Source organism: Manis pentadactyla, chromosome 13 (assembly GCF_030020395.1).
Source record: "Manis pentadactyla isolate mManPen7 chromosome 13, mManPen7.hap1, whole genome shotgun sequence".
NCBI classification, from domain to species: Eukaryota; Metazoa; Chordata; class Mammalia; order Pholidota; family Manidae; genus Manis; species Manis pentadactyla.
The window spans coordinates 10,805,717-10,825,609 of record NC_080031.1 but is presented as its reverse complement, the minus strand read 5'-3'; the positions used below and the strand labels follow the sequence as shown (position 1 = coordinate 10,825,609).

The 19,893-nt window shown below is 37.0% G+C and overlaps 2 protein-coding genes across 4 annotated transcripts in view; one reads left to right on the top strand and one right to left on the bottom strand.

Moving 5' to 3' along the window:
• Window positions 1-362: 362 nt before the first annotated feature.
• SPA17 (sperm autoantigenic protein 17) lies at window positions 363-18,055 on the bottom strand. The gene is made up of 5 exons (XM_036930083.2): window positions 17,899-18,055; window positions 16,675-16,856; window positions 11,698-11,768; window positions 2,895-2,969; window positions 363-679 (listed from the first exon to the last, which is right to left on the bottom strand). Exons 2-5 carry the CDS (start codon window positions 16,826-16,828, stop codon window positions 536-538), a joined length of 444 nt encoding a protein of 147 aa, XP_036785978.1. The 5' UTR covers window positions 16,829-16,856; window positions 17,899-18,055; the 3' UTR covers window positions 363-535.
• An 81-nt stretch (window positions 18,056-18,136) lies between these two features.
• SIAE (sialic acid acetylesterase) overlaps window positions 18,137-19,893 on the top strand; it is a 34,038-nt gene continuing 32,281 nt past the window's right edge. Inside the window, exons 1-2 of one of the 3 annotated variants that reach the window (XM_057491186.1) lie at window positions 18,174-18,270; window positions 18,807-18,898. Coding sequence is in view for 1 of the 3 variants with exons in the window: in XM_036930080.2 (XP_036785975.2) it covers window positions 18,204-18,270 (67 nt within the window). In the remaining 2 variants the exon portion in view is untranslated. Of the gene's footprint in view, window positions 18,271-18,740; window positions 18,899-19,893 lie in introns of all 3 variants that reach the window. The other 2 variants (XM_036930081.2, XM_036930080.2) reach the window with 2 other exon arrangements.

The following is a 19,893-nucleotide window of genomic DNA, read 5'->3' as shown; positions in this document are numbered from 1 at the left end:
ACATTTTTCAATAAATACCTGAATGCAAGCATGACAAATGAAAAGCAATGGGTGAAATTTATAGGGAGGCAGATTTTTGACTTAGCTTATCTTTCTTATAATCCAAATTATTAAAACATTAAATGGACTATCCTTGGAAGATACTGAAATTATCACTAGGAATAAAACAGGAGCAAAAAGGACTATTTTTCAGGGATGTGATAGAAAGGATTTATTCATTAGATAATGGTTAGGCTACAAGCTCTTTGAGGTCTCTGAAAACACAGATACCCTAGTTCTATAACCCTAAAGTCCGATCTCTATACATAGACTTGGGAGAAGTATAAATAAGACTCAGGATCTCAGAGAAATCTTCAAGAGGCATGTGTTCAATGGCATGTTTATTAAACAAACGCTCATGACAGATTTTCACAACAGCAACAAATGTTATTTCGCTACATCAAATCTCCCTCCCCAAAGAAAGGAAATGCCAATCACAGCAAGATTGATGGATTTGGATTATTTTTCATGTTTTCTGGGGGTAAAGCCAATTCTCTCACTTGTTTTCTCCTATATTCTCTTCTTGATGATCAGTTGATTTCATTTTCTTCACCTGCTTTCTGGCTAAGTGCCCCCGGAAGGCTGCTTGGATTTTGACAGCAGCATTCTCCTCTTCATCCTTTTCTTCTTCAAAAGATTCCTTTATGAGAAGGAGAAAAAGTAAGAGACTCGTTAAACATCCCATATTTCTATGCCATAAAAATAAGTGCATAAATTTAATCAATTTAGGGATGCAACAAACAAGACCTGTTGCTTCCTAAGGGGATTTTACATACTGTCTCATTGTATAGGTACCAAAATAGCAGGCGTTTTGGGGTCATTCTTTAATATGTCTCTGCAATAAATGATCATTGCCAACATTTTTTTGCCCCCCAAATAGCTCCTATTTGACAGTTTCCCAAGCAATCACATTCTGTATGTGTCGGGGGATGGGGGGGTGGATAAGTGGAACCTTTGAAACATGGTAAAAATATCAAGAATAGCAAATGTGCTGTTTCAAAATAATCATGATTACATAAAATGAATTAGACTGTTAACTTCTTAATTTCTCAATGATTGGCTAATCTAAACCATACATTTAAAGTAGAATAACAAAGAGAAATTCATTTAGTCCAATAATGTCAGTTTTAACATGGTTGGTTGAACTTCCCTATATAGCTTTTTAAAACAATTTAGGTATAACTTACAGGCAGTGAAATGGACAACCTTAAGTGTACAAGTCAATAGATATGTAGCTTTTAACATATCTTTTAAATTATAAAAGTGATACATATATGTTTAAAAACTTAAAATGTCACTGGTAATGAAAGTTTTCTCCCCCTTTCCAAATCCTACTCCTAAGAGCTAAACATTATTATGGGTTGAATATATATATATACTTCCAAAAGGAAGTATATACACATATATATTGAATATATATATCCTTCTCTATATACAAAATATTCATATGGGTATGTATATGCCTTTTTATTTTAAAAATGAGATCATGCTAATCATGCTTTTCTGAAACTACTATTTCAATATAACAATATATCTTGGTTCTCTTTTTCTATATTATGCAGTATATAATTCTCCCTTTTTTTATGACACCACTGTATTACACTAGTGTACTCTTAATTATTTACTCTGTGTCCTACTGATGGAGCTTTGGGTTGTTCATGTCCCCCTCCCCTGCCCCATTACAAACAACAAAGCAAATCTAGCTCAAATTTTAATGCAAACAGAATGGCATAAAATCCTCTGAGATGATGCCCCAATAGGGGCAAATGAATTTTGCTGAAGTTGGAAATCAATGGGATCTCAACTCAAACTCAAGAAAATCTGTGTAAAAGCAACTATTAAAGATGTAAGGAAATGCAAATCTCTTCCTCTTTCCCTGACCTCCCACTGCATCTAATGCCAATGTTAGGCTGATTGAGTTGTATTGATACAATTCTGGAATAATTTATAAAGATTATAGGGACAAATTATGCCCCACTGGGTAGAAAGTAAGGTATTACTTGAGTGGAATGTCCATTTTGGGTGTCAATTTTTGGGTAACTAACTGGGCCATTAAGACACGAAGAGGAGCTCAGAAGTTTGGCCTTTAACATTGCAGACAGTGGGTTCTTTCTCACTAGGCCTGGACCTCTTGAGTGTGGGCTGTGAAGAATACGGACAGTGATATGTTTAAAAACTGGCTCTCCAGATAATAAACGCTGATTTGTGGTACTTGCCATAATCTTAATACTCATACCATGGCTGATTTCAAGCTACCAAAGTGGCATTACTGAATTCAGGGTATTGTGGAGATGTGCACAGTTGACCCTCGAGAGCTGAATACAGGTATCTTTGAGGGTGGACCCTGCCCAGGTCTTTATTGCTTAGATGTAGGCTGTCAGGCAGGAAGGCAGTTTTATAGAGGGCAATACATGGAATGTAAGACAAACTGTCTAAAGCCATTTAATTTGGTTGTATGTAATTCCCTGTGAGTTTTCTTTTATCTCTGAACCTCTGCCATTGTGCGTTGATCACAGCATCAATTAGTGAAACATTCCCGAAGTGGAAAATGAATCTGAAAGATCAAGACTGTGAGTGTGAGTTCTGTCTATTCTTCCCCTTGGGGAGATTTTCCCATCCATTGACAACCTTAGAAAATAAGATTTTATTTTTAAAGGAAAGAACAAGTTTTCCTTTATAGGAGGCATAGCTAAAGATGATCCACCAGTTAGTTTATCACAGATATTAATTATCTAGAAAGCAAAATCCTAACTTTAGCAGTATGGATAACAGACTATATTCACATTTGGAGGACAATTTTAAATTGAATGATATAGTTTGTAGGAATCCACTAATGTATGGAAAATTTAACTTACTAGGGCTGTGACTGGTGTCTCCTCTTTCACCAGTGAGTTTTTCCCAGGCTCACATTTCTCAGGTGTTTCTTGCTCCTGGAGAGGGGAGAGGGTCAAATAGACAATGTTCCAAAACAGAAAAGTCTTGGATCAAACGCTTAAAGGTAACTATGTATTCCTTTAAGTTACTGAGAAGTAGTGGGAATTAAATACATACTGAGTTTTTAACAAGGAAAGTAGTCTAGAAAAATAAATAAATGAATATTACCAGGGGAATATGAATACATATTCACACAAAGGAATTGTAAAAACATTTAATCTTTTGCTTTTGGAATGTGTGTGATGTTGTTTTATATTAAAAACAGACCATTGGCTTATACTATAAGTTTATAAGATGTTGTAATGAATCCTAACAAAGTATAAAAAAGAGGGGCCAATGGTTTCTAAACTAGGAACAAAATAAATGCCGTTATATTCCATAGTATGAGGTCAAGTGGATTTAAAAATTTTTTTATTAAGGTATGATTGATATACACTCTTATGAAGGTTTCACATGAAAAAACAATGTGGTTACTACATTTACCCATATTATCAAGTCCCCACCCATACCCCAATGCAGTCACTGTCCATCAGTGCAGCAAGTTGCCAGAGATTCAAGTGGATTTTTTAATGAAGATTAGGAACTAAGTCAAAACAATAAGTTTTGCTGTTGGGAATGACTGATTATTAACTAATCAATTTATTATTTATTATTTGAAGTGTCATTGACATATAATTTTATCCTGGTTTCAGGTATACAACATAGTGATTTAACAATTATACATATTGCAATCATACTGTAGAAAAATTAATTATACACATTGCAAAGTGCTCACCTATTATAAGTGCAAGTAGTTAACAACTGTTGCCATACAAAGATATTACAATATTATTGACTATATTCCCTATTCTATATTTTTCATCCCCATGACTTGGTCATTTTATAATTGTAAGTTTGTCCCTCTTTATCCCCTTCACCTTTCTCACCCATCCCCCTACCTCCTACTTCATGACAACAACCAGTTTGTTTTATGTGCTTCTGTGGTATTTGTCTTTCTCTGTCTGACTTATTTCACTTAGCATAATACCCTCTAGGTCCATCTATATTGTCACAAATGGCAAGATTTCATTCTTTCTTAAGGCTGAGTAATATGCCATGTATGTGTGTGTGTGTGTGTGTGTACACACCACATCTTCTTTATCCATTCAACTACCAGTGGACTCTTAGGTTGCTTCCATGTCTTGGCTATTGTAAATAATGCTTCAGTAAACATGGATGTGCATATATCTTTTTGAATTAGTGATTTTATTTTCTTCCAGGTAAATTCCTGGAAGTGGAATTACTGGGTCATATGGTATTGCTATTTTTAGTTTTTTTGAGGAACCTCCATACTGATTGCATAGTGGCTACACCAATTTACATTCCAACCAACAGTGCAAGAGGGTTCTCTTTTCTTCACATCCTTGTCAACACTTGTTATTTCTTGTCTTTTGGATAGTGGCCATTCTGACTGGTGTGAGGTGATACCTCATTATGGTTCTGACTCACATTTCCCTGATGATTAGTTGATGTGGAGCATCTTTTCATGTGCCTGTTGGCCATTTATATGTCTTTTTTTGGAAAAGTGTCTATTCAGGTCCTCTGCCCATATTTAAATTGGGTTATTTGTTTTTTCGCTGTTGAGTTGTATGAATTCTTTATACATCTTGGATATTAGCCCCTTATCGGATATACCACTTGCAAATACAGTCTCTCATTCAGGAGGCTGCCTTTTTCTTTTGTTGGTTTCCTCTGCTATGCAGAGGCTTTTCAGTTTGATGTAGTCCCACTTGTTTATTTTGCTTATGGTTCCCTGGCCTATGGATACCTGTAGTAGAAAAAAACTACCAGTGCTGACTTTCAAGAGTTTACTGCCTTTGTTTTTTTTTTTTAAGGAGTTTTATGGTTTCAGGTGCTATATTGAGGTCTTTAATCCATTTTGAGTTTATTTTTGTATATGGTGTAAGACAGTGATCCAGTTTCATCCTTTTGCATGTAGTTGTCCATTGTTCCCAATGCCATTTATTGAAGCAACTGTCTGTCCCCCTTATATATTCTTGCCCCTTCTGTTTTACACTAATTGACCGTGTAAGCATGGGTTTATTTCTGGACTCTCAATTCTGTTCCATTGACCTATATGTCTATTTTTTGTGACAGTACTACATTGTTTTGATTACTATAGCTTTGTTCCATAGCTTGAAATCAGGGAACCTGATACCTCTAGCTTTGTCTTCTTTCTCAAGATTTCTTTGAATATTTGGGGCATTTTGTAGTTCCATACAAATTTTAGGATTATTTACTCTAGTTCTGTGAAAAATGCCACTGGTATTTTTATAGGGATTGTATTGAATCTATAGACTGCTTTGCAAAGTATGGCCATTTTAACAATACTAATTCTTCCTATTCATGAGCATAGAATATCTTTTCATTCATTTATGTCATCTTTAATTTCTTTTATCAGTGTCTTATCACTTTCAGTATACAGGTCTTTCACCTTCTTGGTTAAATTTATCTGTAGGTCCCATTTGCAACAACATGGATGAAGGGAGCTAGAGGGTATTATGCTCAGTGAAATAAGCCAGGTGGAGAAAGACAAGTATCAAATGATTTCACTCATATGTGGAGTATAAGAACAAAGAAAAACTGAAGGAACAAAACAGCAGCAGAATCACAGAACCCAAGAATGGACTAACAGTTACCAAAGGGAAAGGGACTGGGGAGGATGGGTGGGAAGGGAAGAATAAGGGCAGGGAAAAAGAAAGAGGGCATTACGATTAGCATGTATAGTGTGTGTGGGGCACAGGGAGGGCTGTGCAACACAGAGAAGACAAGTAGTGATTTTACAGCATCTTACTACACAGATGGTCAGTGACTGTGAAGGGGGGAGCCTAGTAAACATAATGTTCTTCATGTAATTGTAGATTAATGATACCAAAAAAAAATTTATCTGTAGGTCTTTTGTTTTTTTGATGCAATTGTAAATGAGATTGTTTTCTTCTTTCTACTAGTTTGCTATTAATATATAGAAACAACAGATTTCTGCATATTGATTTTGTATCCTGTGACTTTACAGAGTTCATTTATTAGTTCTAATAGTTTTTGGTGGAGTATTTATGTATATATATATACACATACGTAGACACACACATACATATATATATATATTCATGTCTTTTCTATATAATATCATTAGTAAATAGTGACAATTTTACTTCTTCCTTACAAATTTGAATGCCTTTTATTTCTTTTCTTGTCTGATTGCTGTGGCCAGGACTTCCAGTACTGTGTTGAGTAAAAGTGGTGAGAGTGGGCATCCTTATCTTGCTCTTGATCTTAGAGGATGTTTCAGCTTTTCACCATTGAATATGATGTTACCTGTGGGTCTGTTGCATAAAGCCTTTATTATACTGAAGTATGTTCCTTCTACACCCATGTTGTTGAGAGTTTTTATCATGAATGGATGTTAAATTTTCCCAGATGCTTTTTTGTATCTTTTGAGATGATCATACAGGTTTTATCCTTCTTTTTGTTAATGTAGTTTCACATTGATTGATTTAGAGATATTAAACATTCTTTGTCCCTGGGATAAATCCCACTTGGTCATGGCGAATGATCCTTTTCATGTATTTTTAAATTCAGTTTGCTACTATTTTGTGGAGGATTTTTGCATCTACATTCATGAGGGATATTGGTAATTTTTTTGTAGTCTTTGATTTTGGTATCAGGGTGATGCTGGCCTTGTAGAAGGAATTTGGGAAGCTTTTCTTCTCTTCAGTTTTTTGGAATAGTTTGAGAAAGATAGGTATAAACTCCTCTTTAAATATTTGAAGAATTCACCTGTGAAGCATCTGGCCTTAGGATTTTGTTTTTCGGGAGTTTTTTGGTTACTGATTCTACACTGTTACTAGTAATTGGTCTGTTTTTGGGAGATTGTATATTTCTAGGAATTTATCCATTTCTTCTAGGTTGTCCAGTTTGTTAGCATACATTTTTCATAGTAATCTCTTATAATCCTTTGTATTTCTGCAATTGTAACTTCTGTTGTTAACTACTCCTCTTTCATTTCTTTGTCTTCTTTTTTTCCTGATGAATCTAGCCAAACATTTATCAATTTTGTTCATCTTTTCAAACTAAGGTTTACTGATCTTTTCCATTGCTTTTTTAGTCTCAATTTCATTTGTTTCCACTCTACCCTTTATTATTTCCTTCCTTCTACTAACTTTGGGCTTTGTTTGTTCTTCTTTTCCTAGTTGTCATAGGTGTAGGGTTAGATTGTATTAGAGCTTTCTTTCTTGTTACTTGGTAGACTTACATTGCTATAAACTTCCCTGTTAGAATTGTTGTTGGTTTTTAAAAGATTTTGAACCATTGTGTTTCTATTTCATTAGTCTCAAAGTAGTTTTTGATTTCCTCATTTATTTTTTTATTGACCCATTGGTTGTTTAGAAACATGTTTTATAGTATCCATGTGCTTGTGTTTTTTACTGTTTTTTTTTCTTGTTATTGATTTTCAAATTCATACCATGTGGTCAGAAAAGATATGATTTCAATCTTTTTATATGTAATGAGACTTATTTTGTGGCCTAACATGGGATCTATCTTGGAGAATGTTTTATGTGTACATGAATATGTATTCTGCTGTTTTTGAATGGAATATTCTGCCTGTAACTATTAAGTCCATCTGGTCTAATGTGTCTGAAAGTTGCTTATTTTCCTTAGTGGTTTTCTGCCTCACTGGTCTGTCTATTGATGTAAGTAGGGTATTAAAATCCCCTACTACTATTATGTTACTGTCAGTTTCTCCCTTTATGTTTGTTAATGTTTATTTTACATATTTATGTGCTCCCTTGTTGGTTCTGTAGATATTTATGATTGTGTTTATATCTTCTTGCTGGATTGAACCTTTTATCATTACATAACGTTGTTCTTTGACTCTTATTACAGCCTTTGTTTTAAAGTCTATTTTGTGTTCTACCCCAGATTTTCTTTATTTCCATTTGCATGAAATATCTTTCACCATCCCTTCAGTGTCAGTCTGTGTGTTTCTTTAGGTCTGAAGTGAGTCTCTTGTAGGTAACATACAGATGGGTCCTGTTTTTTCATCCATTCAGTCACCCTGTCTTGATTAGAGCATGTGGTCTTGTTTACTTTTAGAGTAATTATTGATACATATGTATTTATTGCTATTTTGTTATATGTTTCCTGGTTGATTTTGTAGTTCTCTGATTTTCTTCCTCTCTTGCTCTCTTCCCTTGTGCATGATGATTTTCTTTAATGTTATGCTTAGATTCCTCTTAATTTAATTTTTCATATATTTATTATAGACTTTTAGTTTGTGGTTACCATGAGTTTCATATATAACATTCTATTATATAACAGTATACTATATATGTTTCAGTTGATGATCACTTAGGGTTGAATACATTCTAATAGCACTACACTTTTTATTTCTCCTCTTCCACATTTTATGAGTATGACATCTTAATTTACACTTTCTTATTTAGTGATTCCTTTAATTTTTTAGAAATAATTGATTTTTACTATTTTTGTCTTTTAACCTTCCTACTAGCTTTTAAATGATTGATCTACCTTTATTATATCTTTGCTTTAACCAGTGAAAAGTTTCCCCTTCATGATTTTCTTGTCTCTACTTTGGCCCTTTCTTTTCCTCTTAAGAAGTCCCTGTAACATTTCTTGTAGGGCCAATTTAGTAGTAGTAAACTCTTTAAACTTGGGTTTACCTGGAAAACTTTTTATTGCTCCTTCAATTCTGAATGATAACCTTGCCATGTAGAGTATTCTTGGTTGTAGGTTTTTTTCCTTTTAGCATATTGAATATATCATGCCAATTCCTTCTGGCCTGTAGAGTTTTGGCTGAAAACTTAGTTCATAGCCTTTTGGGGTTTCCCTTGAATGTGATTATTTGTTTTTCTTTTGCTGTTTTTAAGATTCTCTCTTTATTTTTAATCTCTGACATTTAAATTTTTTTGTGTGTCTTGGTATGGATCTCCTTGGGTTCATCTTGTTAGGGGCTCTCTGTGCTTCCTGGTAAAGGTTAGGCAAGTTTTCAGCTATTATTTCTTCAAATAACTTTTCCACCCCTTTCTCTTTCTCTCCTCCTTCAGGGACTCCTATAAAGGCAATTGTGTGTTGATGCTGTCTCAGAAGTCCCTTAACCTATCTTCATTTCTTTTTATTCTTTTTCTCTTTCTGTTGTTCATCTTGAGTGCTTTCTATTACTCTATCTTCCAAAGCACTGATCCATTCTTCTGCATCCTCTGATCTACTATTAATTTCCTCTAGTATATTCTTCATTTCATTTACTGTACTTTTCAACTCTGATTCTTTTTATATTTTCTATCTCTTTGTTGAAGTCTTACTTGAGTTCAACCATTCTTTTCCCAAGTCTGGAGAACATGTTTATAACTGTTACATTGAACCCTTTATCAGATAGATTGTTTAACTCCATTTCATTTAGTTCTTTTTGGGGGTTTTGCCTTGTTCTTTTGTTTGGAACATACTCCTCTGCCTCCTCATTTTGTTTGACTTCCTGTGTTTGTTACTATGAATTAGGTGACATGGCTATCGGTCTTGAAGAAGTGGACTTGTGTAGGGACAACTTATGGGTAGACGGGGGGTACTTGGTGGTTTTGGCTAGCTGGCTGGAGGCCCTGTGGGTACGGGCTAGGGGTGTCCCAGTGACTTCCAGCCAGGGGTATGTGCCAGATTGTCCAGGGACCAAGGGGGTTTGGTCCAGGGAAGTCCTGGTGAGTGCTAGCTGGGTAGCATACAGCTGGGGATGAGGGGCATGGTCCAGGGGGTACCCTGGTGTGCTGATGGTGACTGTTAGGGGTAGAAGGGTTGCAGGCAGATGTAGTCCAAGCATGTGCCACATTGGTACTACCATGGTAGGACTGCTGGATCTCAGGCAGGTGCTTTTGGGTACAGATGGGGATGGAAGACCATCTTGGGATATGCCTGGAGCTGCTGAGTGCTCCCAGACCCTGCTACCATGAGTGCTATCAATGTTGGGGGGAACATAAACAATGGTGCTCTGATTCCAGAGAGAGTTCTAGATGTTGCTTGGTAGGTGCTCTAGTTCTGAAGCTTAGCTTCCTTCACTTACAGTGTAGTTGCCCTTTAAACCACACTCTATTTTCTGTGCCCCAGGGCAGATGAACCTGAGCTCAGATCCCTCAGTGGTATCGATCTCTACTGCAAGTTGTAGTACTGGAGGTGGGGTTGGCACTGTCACTGTGTCTTTGTCTCTCCTACCTTTGTAAAATGTGGGCTCTATCCCTTATTGTGCAGAGCTGTTCACTCAGCCCTCGGTTCTTCCTCAGGAAGGAATTTCTCTATGTGTAGGGGAAGATTCAGTGTGTATGTGGGAGGATGTAGATTCAGGCTCTTTCTACACCACTATCTTGGACCCCTCCTCTTGGGAATGATTTAAATAGAAAAAGGGAAACCAGCTCTGCTTATTTTGACATGGTTATTTTAATCTTCCTCCAAAATAGTAGCATTGTTAATTTACAACTTATTGGAAGAACTTCTTTAATTTATAAAACAAACATTTAAGGACATATAAACTAATCAAATAAAGCCTTCAGAATTCAAAAGAGAAGGAAAAAACACCTGAATATTGCTATGTGACATAAGGATCTAAAGATTTTCAACATTATTCCTTTTATTTCAATAAAATATGAACACAGAAATCTAGTTAGATGGAAAATACACACCTCCATATCTGGCAGACACAAATGGATGGAACTTCACTTTGAATTCATGGAACAAGTGACAGATATTTCCCCAGGAAATTCCCCAAGTCTACTGTGGAATACCACCAAAACTTGAACTTTATTAATTCCTTTTAATTCAAGTATCTGATGGTTTTTTATGGCTAATGTATTATCCCAGTTGTCTAGAGTAGTACTTTTCAGACTTAAATGTATCTACAAATTTGGGGATCGGTTAAAGTACAACTTCCGATCTGCAGATGTGGGGCAGGGCCTGAGGCTGAATTTCCACCAAGCTCCCACTTGATGCCAGTGATGCTGAACCACACACAGCCCTTTTCAATCAGTGTTCCTTATCTGGACCACAGAACACAGAATGTTTTGAGTATGATTGCTTCTCAATTCTCACAAGGATGGTACATAAGTAGAATCATTCTAGATAAAAAGGAGACATTGATTCCTTAGATGCAGTGGCTGCCTTCAGCTTAGGGCTTATTTTAAGGGAACTTGGTTGAGAAAGGTTGGTTCTGAGAATGCCACTAAAGAGAAGACAGGTTCAGTCTCTGAACAGATTGGTTTTATAGAGAAAACTCTATACTATTGCCATCTTCAATTCTAATCAGTCTTTGTGCAATGTCAATGATAATGAAATCATCGGATGAATAGTGTTTTATGAAATGACATTCATTAATTTAAAAATATTTATCGAGTATATGCTTGATAAGCACTGTGAAACTCAACAAAATTTGAATATATGAGAGTAGTTATTCTATAATTTTCAATTACATTCTTGTTGATCATCTTTAAATTTAAGCTAAGTAACTGTACATGATTCAGATGATCTGCTTTAGAAAAGAATTTTTCATCAAAGAGAATAGCAAGATTAAGAATGTTTAATATAATATCTGTGATGCCTCTCACAATTTTCAAGATTCTGGGAAGATCCCAACAATCTCTGTTTTGATGAGAAGAAGAAATAATGAAATCCAGTAGCTCCACAGGGCCATACCTTGAATGCATGGTTGTTATAGAAGCGGTCGTCTAATTTACTTCCCCATTCCGCTGGATCAAAGTTGGTTTCTAAATAATAAAAATGTAATAATTTCAGACTTATTTTGAGTTCATTAAAGTAAATCTAGAATTATAACCCAAAACACATGCTCTTTTATGCCACATATCACAGGCTCTTTACTGCCAGTTGTAAATCTTATTGACATTGTACATAGCTTAGTGCTGCAGACACAATCAGTGATCATTAAATACATGACAATGAATTCTGCATTAAGTGAGCCCTTGGGGATATTTATAAAGGCAGTAAAAAAACATAATTGCTCCTTTCATAGAATTTATAATAAAATTGGGAGAGAGATATAACAAATGTTATTACTTAAATATAAGTATAGGAACTTACACACATATTAGCAAACACAGGAAAATGTGTAAAAATAAATGTGAAATAGTAAGGAAGTATCGAAAAGTGAAGGATGGAAGATGTTTTTAAAAAATGAGACATATAGTTGGTTGACAGAGACAGGAAGAAGTATTTATATTTAGACAGAATTTGAAATTTTTCATTATGAAGAATTTCAAACTTAGAAAGTAGAGATAATAGTATAACAAATTCCCATGTGCACATTACTCAGATTCAACAGTCATAAACTTATAACTTATCTTATTTTACCTCTAACTTCACTTTTCTGCCCTTTCTTCTGATTATTTTCAAGCCAGTCTTAGTCATTCTGTTATTTTATCTATAAATATTTATTTCAGTATGCATCTCTAAGGTATAAAGCCACAATAACATTATCATACTTAAAAATACAATAATTCCTTAATAACATCAACTATCCAAATTTCTCCCAATGTCTAATATATTATTATATGTATTTTTACTGTTGGTTTGTTCAAAGCAGGACCCAAACAATAGGCACACAGAGCCTTTTGTTATGTCTTTTAAATCTCTTTTAATTGAAAGCTCTCTACCTCCCACCCTGCATTTTTTTCCTTGCAATTTATTTGTTGAGGAAATTAGGTCATTTTTCCTTTGGAAATTTCCACAGTTTAGATATTTCTGATTCCATTCCCGTGATGATTTTTAACAGGTTCCTCTGCCTTTGAATTTCCTGTAGCCTGCTAGTTAGAGTCATAGATTCAATCTGATTCAGGTTTGATTTTATTTTTTGCAAGAATACTTATAGATAGTGCAGTATACTTCTGTTGGGAGATATATAATATCTGATTGTTTCTTTTTATTATTTTTAGGGCCCATTTGATGATGATTTCTTAGATAATTTTCTTAGGGGTTGCAAAATGGTAATGCTTTAATTTGATCATTACTTCTTTATTTCTGGAATACTCAGTAGAGAAAAATTCTCCCTCATCAACTATTTGGCCATCTTGAAATATAGTTCTTGAAGAAAAGGAAGGTTAAAGGTTTGATTCTTTCCCTTCATTCATCAGTTTTCAGAATAATCCATTGGTTCCTTAAAATCCTTTTAAGTGTTTCTTTAAAAATCATTATGATGAACTCAAGAATATTTAACAAACTGGATGAATTTCAATCCATTGCATTTATTCTTATTGATGCTCTAGTTATCCAAAATTGACTAGTAGGAGCTTACTCACGTGCTCAGATGCTTCTGAGTTCTTTGGAAACAATTTTAGTAATATTTGACAGTTTTCTTGTTCTCTGGTATGGCAAGATGTTCAGATTCATCTTGCATGTTTCCTGCCCAACTCATGAAATTAGCTAGTTCACCAAGAAGCCCTGGTTCCTGGGTACTGTTATTTAGATGCCACAGTCTAGGAGCTAGGTGCTCATTGGTACTGGGTTGGTCATTTTTTTCAGGCCTTTAAAAAATGTGAAGAGCTACAGAACACTTCTTCGATTTTTTAAAGAGAAAATATGTCATGAGGTCATACTGATATTTTTCAGTTACAAATTTTGGATTGCAGGGTTTTAACTTCTTTCATTTTTATATTTCTATGTCATTTTTCTTACACTAAAAATCTTATTCTGATTGACAATAGAATAGTTACTTATTTGCTATGCCCTACATATACATATATATATATATATATAATAATTTCAGAGTAACTATACCATATTATTACTAATAATTATTACTGAAAACAATTTAAGGTTTTTTTAACTTCATTTTGTTTTGGGGCTGTATACACTATGGATGTATAGTCAAATCACTGTATTATAAAGTCACTTAAAATAATTCCTTCTGTGTGGTTATGTTACCCATTCACTACTAGTTAGGTTTGTTTATTTTTACCTTGCTTCTACATTTTAGAAATTGCATTACAATGTTCTAATTTAATTATATTTTATAACTATGTTAAACATCTGTGATTTTGAATTCAAGACATATTCAGAGAAGTCTAGCTTCTGTTCCTTCCACTCTGTTCCTTCTACTCCTAGAGGTAAATGTTACTTATAAAAGATTTATTCTTCCATTGAATAAATATAAATGAACAGTTATGTATTCATATCAGTACCCCTTTGTTAGATAATTGGTAGCATACTAAGCACACTTTTTCACCTTACTTTTTTCATTTAGTATATCCAGAGAACCACTCCATAGCATCATACAGAGATCTTACTCATTCTATTTATTTCTTTTACAGCTATATAGTATTCCATTGTGTGGATGTATTTATTTATTCAGTAAATCCCCTATAATGGATATTTGGTTCCTTCCTCAAATAAAGCAATGAAAAGCAAAGTAGAATTTCTGGGTCAAAGGTTAAAAATGTATATAATTTTGGTAGTTATTGTCAAGTTCCCCTCCTTGGGGCGATATCGCTCTGTATTTCCTCCAGCAAGGTATATGAGTGCTTATCTTCCCCCTCACCTTGCCTAGAATAAATTGGCAAACTTTTGGCTTTTTGCCGATCTTATGGGGTAGGTGGTGGTGGTTGGAATTGGTAGCTCAGTGTGGCTTTGATAAGGCTTGTGTATGGGTTAGTTTGAGTGTGTCATGTATTAAGAGCCATTTGCATTTATTTTTAGGTGAATCGTTTGCTCTTATCTCATACCTATTTTTTAAAATAGGGCCAATCGTTTTTTCTTTATTATTTTTATAAACTCTCTATTTATTAGGTTTATTACCCATTGTGATATAAACTGCAAATATTTTTTCTCTGTATTTGTAGTTTTATTTTCCTTATGGTGGTTTTTGCCATGTTAAAGTTTACTTTTATGTTGTTTTTGATTACTTGTGGATTTTTAAAGTAATTATAGTAACTTAGCCAGCAAATTTTTCCCTCTTTTATGTTACAGAGAAATTCATAGATGTGTTCTTCTAGTATTTGTATGGTTTCATTTAAAAAATATCTAAATCTCCAATCATTTTGGAATTTATCCTGATAAATGATGTAAGAAATAGGTCCAATTTTATCTTTTTTTTCCATCTTTATCTCAACACCATTTAATAAAAAGTCAACCTTTTCCCTAGGGATATGAGATACCACTTGTATATAATATACTAATGTATTTGTGTCACAAAAATAAAAATTAATAATTACCAGTGAGGCACCCTGGCAAACAAATTCTTGCATTGTGTGAGAGACTGGGCTAGTGGACTTTTTATTCCCTTTTGTAGAGACAAAATTCTGATACTCTTATCTGTTGGATAATTCACCTTTGGTTTACATCAGCAGAAATGGGTGTGGTGCTTAAATTTTTTCCAGTAGTTGTACCCATTTTTTATTAGCTAGGATTCTGAGACCATTAATCTGAATCATCAAATGCTTTAATTATCATGATTTGGTAACAATGACTCAAACCCATTTTTTTAATGGGATGTTTCTGAGGTCTAAAATTAAATAAATGACTAAGGACTTTTTACTCATGAGTTTGTTAAATTAATGTTATAATAACAAATTAATGTTCACTCCAATTCACCTCTTACCCTAAAAGATTTCTCTTAATGGCTTCCTACTGGCATTTAAGTTTCAGCTTGTGTAACAAATACTCACACTGACTGGATATGGAAAAGACCAGCAGCATTCAGGAAACTGACAGAGATTTTGAGCTTTGCCAGGGTAGAGCAAAGAAGACAAGGGGGTGGAAATGTGCAGTGTATATTGGAGTTGTTACAATTTAAACCTTGTGGTAGGTTTCCTCCCTCTGTAAAATGATTTAAAATGGAATGTTTATTTGCCTGTTGCTATTTCTAGTCACCTTTACCACCCTGTTGGAGTACTGTAATCATAAGTAATGATGGTAACAACTGATGCAAAATGGTTGCTCTAACAGAGGATAAGTTTTTAATAGAAACATATAGCTGTAATATTTCCCATTTTGACCACTGGGTCAGTCACGAACCTTCAAGCCTGGGAATTTGGAACCTTTATTTATGGAAGTAAAGAAACCCTACCAGAGTCACTATTAGCACGAATCTTTGTGGGCAGGATGGGACCTTGGGGGTACAGAGAAAGAATATAAATTACCTTCCCAAGCTGGAAGTTTACTTTTCAGAGTAGCTTTTCTCTGTGCCTTTATTGCAGAACTGCTTCCTATACTCCAGCAAATACCAGCTTATTTAATCTATGGAGTGTAGAACTATTTTTTACAATACTTATAATATGTTCAGGTAAGAAGTCAAAATGTAAAGAAAACCACAAACTGTCCTCCCAGGATGAACAGATAACTGCCTGGCATGCATAGGAACAGCCTGCTGGAAAATGGAGAGCTAGACTGGGTGATGGCTTGAGGTCCCCTTCTATCCAGTGTGTCCATAGGAAATACAGTGTAGAAGGTCTGGGTAATAAACTGGTAATCTTCAGTAATGTGAAATCATGTTATTTAAGAGAACCTGCCAAAAAGGCACGTTTCAAACAGCAAGAACAGTTATTTGAATTGCCTGCCTCATAAAAGCTTTGTGTGGAATTGGGACAGTCTTAAGCAAGTTGCACCATAACCAAATGCTTAGTCTCTTATTTAAAAAAAAAATCCTATTTTTACAAAGCTTACTCTCTCTCTTCTCTAGCAGATTTTCAAAATAGGCTGCTGCAAAAGCTGGTATATTGTCCGGTTGCTCCCTCAGAATTTCACATGTCAGCCTTTCAAGAAGATTCCCAAATCCTTGTGGAATTCGGCAGTGGGTGTTGGAGAATGGAATCGACATCTCCTTGGAAGGAACCGGCCTGTGGTACCTATAGATTCATTAAAGAGTACCGTCTTTAAATTTGTCTGATTGTGTTTGTGTAACCACAACTAGGATAACAAATTACTTCTGAGGCCAAAATTTTCTGGACTTCAATTCTTTCACCCCCAATGCAACCCAAGGCCACCTATTTTCTTCCAGAATTTTGAATTCTCCATTATCAGTTAGAATATTACAAATACAGACCCATTTGATAGGCTGTCATTTTTTAAAAATTACAAAACACACAGATTTTTTACTATTACACTAACTATTTTTCTCTCTGTCATTTTATCTTTCTGTCCTTAAAAGGAGGGGTTAATTTTTGCCATCCCATAGGCTTTTAGAGCGAATGACTTATTAAAACTTCATAAATTACCAAAAAAGTCCTTTAGGGTCTAAAATTAAAAAAAAAATCAAGTAAGAACTAGTCCTGGTTCTAGAATTATTCTAATTTGTTTGAAGTCTTTTTTGTAGTCTAATTTGCAGTCTTTCCCTTAGCTTCCACGACTGCAGCGTGCCCTACAAGGCCCCGAAGCATACTCTGCTAGGGGTGGCAGGGGAGGGTAGGGTAGGGGCAAGGTCATGATTTTGCAATCCTAGATTAACGACCCCTGCCCAGCGGCGGGTTGGCCCACTGGGCATGCAAGCAACACTCAGGAACCTGGCCTGTTTCTAAGTGTCAATGTCTAGTAAGGCCGCACGCCGTGGTGAGGCAGTCAGGGACTAGACGTCTTAATGAGTCCCAATCTGTGAAAGGTTTTTTTTTAGGGAACAGGAGATGAGGTATAAAATCATTCGAGGGTTGTGAAAAGGACTGGTGAGACCCTGGAGCCATCCCGGGGCTGGAGGGTGGCCGGAGGTGGGCACACAGGTCCAGTCGGGGCGGGACGCCGAGGATGTGAGACCTCAGACCCTCGCAGAATGGCCGCCTTGGCTCCTGATTAACCCGAGGGCTCCCGGAATGTGTCAGGGATCCTGAGAGAACACGAAAGGCGAAGGGACAAGCCGAGGTGTCGGTTTTGGAGAGGAAGTGGGGTAAACCGCCTCACCTCCACTCAGCGATGGTGCCGAGGCTTCTAGTTGATTTTCCTCGTTGCTGGGTAACCGTTTATTTCCCCCCTCCCCCCGGGTCCCCCTTAAATCAACTACGGCGGCCGAAAAGGGGAGGTGCACGGCCTCGCCCGCGGCAGCGGACAGCTTCGAGGGCGGAATGGCCGGGGAAGGGTGGGGTCGGGCCGGCCCCGCCCCGCGCAGGCCCCGCCCCGCGCAGGCCCCGCCCCGCGCAGGCCCCCGCCCCCGCCTGGATTCCGCGTCCCGAGTCTCGCTCGCCCAGAGGCGACGGATCTTCGCAGACATGGTGGGGCCGCGACTGGTGTCTGTATGGGTGTTGCCATTAATCCTGCGGGCCGGCGCAAGTGCAGGTGAGGCGGCCGGGCGCGGCCCGACCCCTGCCCGCCAGCCTGCCCCGGCTGCGAGGTCCACGGTCGTCCACCCAGGCCTCCGTTGCAGGTGTCTGCTGGCCCGAGCCCCGACCTCCCTCTCCCTCTACACCCTTCCGCCGTCCTGGTGATGCAGCGTGGTGGGCAGAGGAAGAGGAATTGTCGGAATCGGGAGGCCCAACTGTATCCAACCGAAGCCCTCAGAGTCTTTGAATAACTGCAGGCGAACTCGAAGGGGAGGGGGCGAAGCTAGTTAGATAATATTTGGAAACAGGTGCCTGAGTCATCCAAACATTTCACTGCTGCCCCCTCAGTGGTACCCCTTGGGGAGGCTGGGTTCCTTGGGGGAATTAAATTTCACTAGTTTAAGTGGTGATTAGGGCTAAGAAATACAACCCCCTCACTAGCTCAGAATATTTAAGCCTCAGCTTTGATTCTCTTGCAGCTTACAGATGCTGCGGGTGGGTTAATATGCGTGGCTCTGGGGAGGAGGGTGACTCACTCTGACTCTTGTCCAGGCCAGAGCCTGTCGTTTGAATTCCCCAAACCGGACAGGGTCACACCCATGGAGGAAGCGAAAGGTGAAATCTGTCTGCTAATGTGAAGTAAGGTGAGAAGGCTGGACCTTTATTTTCCCTCCAAACTACTCATATCGTGGGCAGAAATATCCCTGTTAAGTAATGAAACTTGAGGTGGGAGAATGGACAGAGTACAGAGAAATGACTGCTGCTCTACTGCCGAACCCAAAATGTACCCAGATTCAGACAAACTGTCAGCCCGTAAGTGGATTTTCAGGATTTAAAAATGTAAACTAGCAGCACTTGGGTATCATTTCCTGACTCATCCCCACTCCATGACCTTTGACTCCAGCACACGATGTGGGGAGAAGATAAAGAGAGTAGGGCCATTATTTGACTGGTTTTCCTGTTTCAGGCTAGCCTTTGGGTCATCTCATCACATCACTTTGATTAACAATGACTATATTTTTCATTCATTAATGCTTTAAATTCCCCCCCTCCCCGCCTCTGATTTGGTTGCATATCTTGACCTCTTTCCTTCAGATCGTTCCCTCTCTGCCCATGTTTATCTTGTAGTGTTTGCGATGTATGGAAATACATGTAGTAGCAGTGAAACAATAAGATGCACACCCATGGGCACTTCAACTTAAGAACTAGGACATTGCCAGTTTCATTGGGAATCCTGTATGTTCCTCCATCCACCGGTTCCTCTCCAGAGGAACCACTGTGCTAATTCTGTCCACTTTTAATGACTACTTTTAACTTTCTCAGAACGCTAATTCCTGTTTTTCTACTCTTAACACCCATATGAAGGAAAAATTGTGAAGACCTCAAACAGTAATTCAAATGCCTGGTGTTTGACAAAATCACTTCCAGTGCTGCCTGATTTCTTGTTCCTGTTTTGTTCATTGCTTAATTCCTTGGTAATGTTCCACTGTCTACTCTTATCAGCTCGGAATGTGAGCTTTATAAGGTCAGGGAATGTGACTTTTCATTCATTTACCACCAGTATCTTACTGTACCAGAGTGGAAGTTGCAGTAACTTTGGAATCGGGTGGCTTTGTTTCTAGTTCTGTCCCAAACTACG

Coding starts and splice junctions, on each gene's coding strand:
- SPA17 (XM_036930083.2), bottom strand. CDS start 16,828: ATGTCGATTCCATTCTCCAACACCCACTGCCGAATTCCACAAGGATTT. Junction 11,769..16,674: donor TCTGCTAGAGAAGAGAGAGA/GTAAGCTTTGTA, acceptor TTTATTATTTAG/AAACCAACTTTGATCCAGCG. Junction 2,970..11,697: donor ATAACAACCATGCATTCAAG/GTATGGCCCTGT, acceptor TCCCCTCTCCAG/GAGCAAGAAACACCTGAGAA.